General features: G+C 40.5%; 1 protein-coding gene across 1 annotated transcript in view; it reads left to right on the top strand.

The window, feature by feature from the left end:
• LOC103594074 (UV radiation resistance-associated gene protein) overlaps positions 1 to 5,632 on the top strand; it is a gene marked incomplete at its 3' end in the record, with an annotated part of 302,923 nt that extends 297,291 nt beyond the window's left edge. The window contains exon 14 of the mRNA XM_008577262.1: positions 5,541 to 5,632. Within this exon, the coding sequence (XP_008575484.1) occupies positions 5,541 to 5,632 (92 nt within the window). The remainder of the gene's footprint in view (positions 1 to 5,540) is intronic.
• Between the last annotated feature and the right edge of the window lie 927 nt (positions 5,633 to 6,559).

Below are 6,559 nucleotides of genomic sequence, written 5' to 3' on the forward strand. Positions count from 1 at the left end.
CGGGGGGGGGGCGCGGGGGGGGGGGGGGGGGGATAATCCCGGCAGTGAGAGCTACTGAGGCTGACATGTCCCCCATGGAAAAGGCTGGGTGTTTCCATCCACTCATTTTGTAGTGATCCCCCTCCACCCACCAGTCATCAAGCACTGCCAATGCATAGACTTTCTTATGAGCTTTTTAGCTTTTTTCTTATCACATCTCACTGGTAAAGATGAACTGACAACCAAAGATTACTAGACATTAAAGGGAAGCTTCTAATATTTAAAAACAAAACAAAACAAAACAAAACAAAAAAAACCCAGAGGTGATAGAAAATGAAGGAAGAGGAAGAAATGAGGTAATAATAATATGGGAAAATGATCAGAATAAGAGGATAAGAGTTTTTATATTGAAAGGACTCACTAAGTGCCCGGCCTAATAGATGAAAAAAGACTCAGTGAATGAAAGAAGACACAAAGGAAGACTTATCACTACGAAATTTCAGAAAACTAAGGATAAACACAGTATTATAACGCCAAGGTCAAAGGGTTCAGATCCCCATACTGACCATCCCCCACACCAAACACCCAGAAAAACTAAAGTTAAAGAAGAAAATCCTAAAAGCTTCCAGAGAAAAGAGTCAGTTCACATAGATCAGGAATCAGAATGTTATCAGGTTTCTCAATTGCCATATGCAAAATTAAGTGACAGTGAAGCAATATTTTGGAAATACTAAAGGAAAATTATTTTCAGCCTTGAATTCTGTACCTGGGCAAACTGTCATTTGTGTGTAAGAATGGAATAAAGATATTTTCAAAGATTTGAGGTGTCAAAAAAGTTACCTCACATGCTCTCCCTTCCCAGAAAGATATTACAGGATATACCACCAGGATGAGGCAGTAGATTAAGAAAGAAGAAGGCGTGAGATCTAGGAAACAACAGCTTCGACACAGGAGAAAAGTAAACACAATTTCTAGGATGATAATGAAGGAAAGTTCTAAGAAGATAGCAATGCAGCATGCCTAGCTAATAGCCAGTTCAGTTTAGAGCAGAGAGAGGGGGCTTCAGGAAATATATCTCTAAGAGGGGAAATTGACTTGATTGATTATTTGGTATAATAATTTTTGTTTTTTTTTTTTAATTATAAGCCTTATAGGAGTTTAGACTTGTTAAACAATATATGTACTTTATTAATAAAAATTAATGTATATGTATTATGTATGCATTTCTTTTTTTGTTCTCTATGTTGAAAAAATTTTTTAATTTATTATCAGTGTTATTATTTTACATTCTAAGATGTTGTGCAGTAGTTGGGGGGAGGGGGAAAGGAGAAAGGAGAATCGGGTGGGGGGAAGGGTAAGGGGGGCATGGTTGAAGCCCGTGGCACCCCCTCATTACAGCAGGGGAGCCCAGGGGGCTTCCAGTGGCGACTAGGTTGTGGCTTGGTTGGATGTGGGCTTTGGGGGGACATGGCTGAGGCTCTCAGCTCCCCCCCAACCCAGGAACCTGGGGTGCACCTCTGGTGGCAGCTTGGTGGTTGTTGCTGAGCTGGATGCGGACATGGGGGGGCATGGCTGAGGCCCTTGGTCCCCTTCTGCCCCAGCTTGGACCTGGGGGGCTTATGATCCTCCTGGGTTTTATAGGTGTTCGTTAGTGGTGTTAGACTTTTACTGGTTAATATCAGAACTTTGTCTCTGATCTGTAGGTTTTTTGTTTTTTCTTTCAGTTCTGTGTTGGATTATTTGCTATTCCCACCACTTAACTCTGCACTGAAACTAATTTGTTGTCCTTTGCTTACTTGTAAAATGGGGAATCTTCCTGTGGAAACCAGCATTTAAGCTCTGTAGTTGAGCTAAATTGCTGATTTGCTGCTGATTCTCTGGGGAAGGCTTTTTGTGCAGCTCAGGTTTTAATTGTTGACCTTGTAAGCATTTCTGGGTCTTGTGAGGTCTGATACCTCTGGGCTGTGTGGAAACTCTGGTCTGGGCCTGTGTCTTTTCAGCAAACTGCACCTCCTACAGTTCTATATTCCGACCAGTCTCCACTGAGTGGTCCTGCACTGATTGGAGGGCAGATCAGCTGTCCATGCTGTGCCCTAATGTTCCCCTGGTGGACCGCCCACCTCACGTACTCCAGACACTTCCCATGTGACAGGCTATGCGCTGGTCCCTTGAAGTGTCTCACTGGTCTCTGGGTGGCTCCTTTTTTCTATTGTCTGTGGCCCCTCACTCCTATATGGGTCCACAAGAACCCTGTTAGTGAACTTGCTGGCCTGGGGGCCACCAAGGCCCTCTTCTCCCTTGCAGCCTCCAAGCAACTCCATACGAAGGGCACAGCTGCAACTTTTTCCCAGCTCTTGCTCTGTGTGGTTACCAGGGCCAGCCTTGAAATGGCCAGCACTCGAAATGGTCAGAGTAGTCCTTTATTTCTCTCATTGTGACTTCTTCTGCCTTCATGTACTCCGTAAGTCTCTCTTCCTCTTCTCCTGAGCTCTAGTGGCCCCAGCTTGGCTGTCCGTTGCTTTTTAATAGTGGTAAATTGGTTGATTGTGGGAGAGGGTGACGCTGGGTATCATCTATTCTGCCATCTTTATTGGAAGTCCAGTATGAAATCTTTGATGTAGAGTAAGTTGATAATCACTACAAAAGTTCTTCTGACATTTCTTACATTCATAGAGTTTCACTCTGTTATGCATGTTCTGATGTTGTGTAAAAGATACATCTTTTTCATAAGTGGGCATTTCTACATAACTGATTATCTCATACTATAAATCCAAATCTGTGTACCATCTTCCATGTTTCTTCCCTCAGAATTTTCCAGGGCTCTTTTCCTTGCTCCAATAAGCCAACCACATCTAGCTTAAAATGGAATGTCCCAGTGAGACCAGGTTCCTATAGTTCTCCAACATCACATCCCTGTACAAATCCCTCTGAATAGGGTACAGGTATTTCCACTCCTGCTGAGAGAAGTCTATGGCCACATCCCTGAATGTCACTAATTCCTGAAAACAGGTCATGGTTTTAGAAAGGGAAGGCCTGATCAGTCCTCCTCGGTGTTCCACTGCTGGAAAAATTCAAACTCCAGAGAATCCAGAGCATTTCTTGGACATCCTTTAGTTGTATCACTGGTATAATTCAAAAATTTCACTATCAAGATTTTTAATGGTTTTACATCTGCAAAAATGGATAAGTCCTTCTTGAGGTTCCTTTAAGGGAGAAGAAGTATCACTGGTATAATTCAAAAATTTCACTATCAAGATTTTTAATGGTTTTACATCTGCAAATATGGATAAGTCCTTCTTGAGGTTCCTTTAAGGGAGAAGAGCAAAGAGAATCCAGAGCTTGCAAAGCACAAGAAACATGCGAAAGTGGAAAGGAAGCCATAGATTGAGTGTCTATGTTGAAAATTATAAGAGTGATATGGTAGAAAGAATTTGGAGCTGTTATTAAGAGGTTCTAGCCTTGGCTTTGTCCCTTATCAGCTCTGTGACTTTGGGCAGGACACTTGCCTTTCTGAGCCTCAGTTTCTTCATTTATAAAAGGAAGAAGGTTAGAAAGATGATCTGTCTCCAGGGTCTCTTTAAGCTATAAAATCATAAGATTCTATGATAAAAAATAAGAGTACTATGCAGCAAATGAAGAGTTAAGACCTGGGTGGAGGCTTGAAATTCCCACATGTTCCTTTTTTTGGTTGAAATCAGACTTGGAGAGAAATTTTCATTGTGGTCTCTGAAAAGAATTCAACACCCACCTTCCATTGTGGAGCCTGAGGCAGGCAATTGACTATATACTGGCTCAGAGACACATAGCTTAGTGTTATTTCGGTATGGTTTTTTTGATATATAATATTTTTCAGTATGAATCACAGGTGAAATTTCCACGCCATGTGTAAACAATTTCACTTTCTTATTGAAACAATGAATTCAGGAATGTCATATTGGGATATCAGCCATTTTGCTTTTATCAGTGTATGGAAAAATGCTTTTATATTAATACAAGAAATGATGTCATTTAATATGGGGTAGGTCTTATAATTCAAGGTCAGCAAATCTCAGGAGGTGATTTAGGTCACCAAGCTAGATTTGAAAAAGAAAAGTAACATTTTCCCTCTGTCTTCTCAAGTACTGTTACCAATTTTCTTCTCAGACTTTAGAGTAGATGGTGGAGTAGCATAGTTTGTGAAAAGGAGACCCTGGCTGATAATATCTTTGCCATTGAACCATGTGGCCCTAAAGAATTTACTTCCCCTTCTGAGCTTCAGTTTTCCCATCTGCAAAAAGAAAGAATTGGCTTAAATAGTATTCAAGATACTTTTTAGTTTTAACATTGTATATTTCTACCTCCTTACTGTATGTGTGTATTCATTCAGAGCATTCAAGACACCCAGTTAGATTTAGGGTTTTTCCTTTAAAAGTTCAGTATCGATGAGAGTGAACTCTTTCTCTGTTAAGTGTCACTTACTCAGAGAAATATCAATTGAATACTAGATACAAACAAAAGAAAACTTACTCTTTTTTTGTTGGTAGTGAATTTATTTTTTGTGAGAAAAATATTAAAAAATTTGACTTTGCCAGTTTTCAAATTCAAGTGCCGAAAAAGTAAAACCTTAAGACTGATGCCCCTTCATATTTGTATGCCAGTGTACAGTTTATAAAGTTTATAAATGTTCTCCATATATATTATGTCATTTGGAAAACACCTTTTTGCAGGGCTGCGTTGTCCACTTACTATGTATTTGATATATGAATGAGCATGTATGTGAAATGCACATACACTTACCTTAGTTACACTAAGGTGCTCCATTATACTCAGTTAAGGAAGCAAATGGTGGTAGTCAGAGACAGAGTGAAAAGGAGGTAAGGAACAGACAAATGAAAACCATTTAGCAAGTTATCCAGAAGAAATAATTTTATTAATTTTAGAAAATTGGCCTCGGGCAGAAATAAATCAAACAAAGGGCAGAGCTAGCTCCCAAGCCAGTGGTTCCCTCCTTCTAGCTCTCCAGCTATATGCTCTGGTTCTGGACAAATAGGAGAGTTAGGGACTTGAGAAACATAGAGCACAACCTCTATTGAAAGTGACTTGCTGTTTATTTGTTTAATAAGCATTAACTGAGCACCAGCACTATGCCAGACACTGTTGGAATCAGAGATGAATACAAGGTGATTCTTACCCTGGTTTATACGGAGAGAAGGGCCGGTGAAAGAAGGGACTCCTCCAGTATCTAAACTGAAATACTGGTTTTCTGGTGTATGTCCTTGAAGTTGGTGTTAGCAAACCCTGCCAGGGTCTGGGAGTAGAAAAGAAAACTAGATACGGGAGTCTTTGAAATATCCCGATTCCACAGTTCGTCACTGTTAATCCTCTCCAAGTTTAGAGGGCAAGGGAACAGTAGATGAAGAGGCTGCTTTTAAATACCATCTCAACAGTGTAGTTGATATTGGGATTACACATTTACATTTCCTCATGAGTTCAAAACATAACTTGTTTAGTGGTTCATTTTTCTGAAGCAGTGCCTAGAATCTGCCAAAATTTCTTTTAATTCTATTCTTCCACCTTTGCAGCTAAGATATCAACATGGACTAGGGACTCCAGACTTGAGGCAAACCCTTCCTAACCTGAAAAACTTCATGGAGCATGGACTAATGGTTAGGTGGTGAGTACCTTTATCTCTGATAACCAGAAACTGTAATGTAGATAATGATCCTGAAAAACTTTTTTGACTTCCTTGTCGCTCCACACTTGCCTTCTGGGTTTTCTTCTGTAATGAGATATCTGAAGAAAAGGAAAGGCAGCCAACATTCTTGGGTAACTCTAAGCCCCAGTCTGGCTGAGGAGGAGGAATCATCCTCAGGGGGAGGGTGGGTCGAGGGGCTGTTGTTTGAACATTGGGAAGTTAGCTGGGCAAGGAATCCTTGAGTTCATTGCCGAGGCACATACTGGAGGACAGCCAGTATGATTCATGGAAGGGTGACATGAAACCCCTAGGACTTTTCCAAAAAATAAGCAAAGAATAAGACTATAGACTGAACATTAGGATCAGTGGCTATGAGAGTTAAGGGAGGAAAACAGACAAAAAATAGATCAGCTTGTCAGTACCTAGTCTGACACCAGGAGGTACATACTAAAATGTTTCTTACATTTAATGTCAGTGCTTGTCATACCATAAGGGCAAGCTGCTACTTAAAGTGCCTTGTCAGGATAGACATGACCCTTTTAAAAACAGAAGGGGAGGAGAGAAGTCTAATACAAAGAAGACATTAGGTTGACTTAAATAAATAGAAAGCTGTTGGCTCCAGCCATCTAGTAATTCTTGAAGTTTGAATCCTTGGGTGATGGGAAATAACTTACAAAATCATGTGAATGGTAACTGGGCCTGTAGAGTTAGACAACCAGGAGCAGCATGGTCTCTTGTAAGGACACCGGCTTCTGATTTCAGATCTTTTTCTAATCTGCTGGATGAACTTGAAGTCCTTTCTCTCTGAAACTTAATTTTCTCATCTACAATCCCTCCCCTGTTCATCTTACCAGTTTGTTGTGAGGATGAAATGAGCTGTTAGATGGAAAATCTATTTGTGGGGAG

This window comes from Galeopterus variegatus, unplaced genomic scaffold (assembly GCF_000696425.1).
Source record: "Galeopterus variegatus unplaced genomic scaffold, G_variegatus-3.0.2 Scaffold1473, whole genome shotgun sequence".
Taxonomy (NCBI): Eukaryota; Metazoa; Chordata; class Mammalia; order Dermoptera; family Cynocephalidae; genus Galeopterus; species Galeopterus variegatus.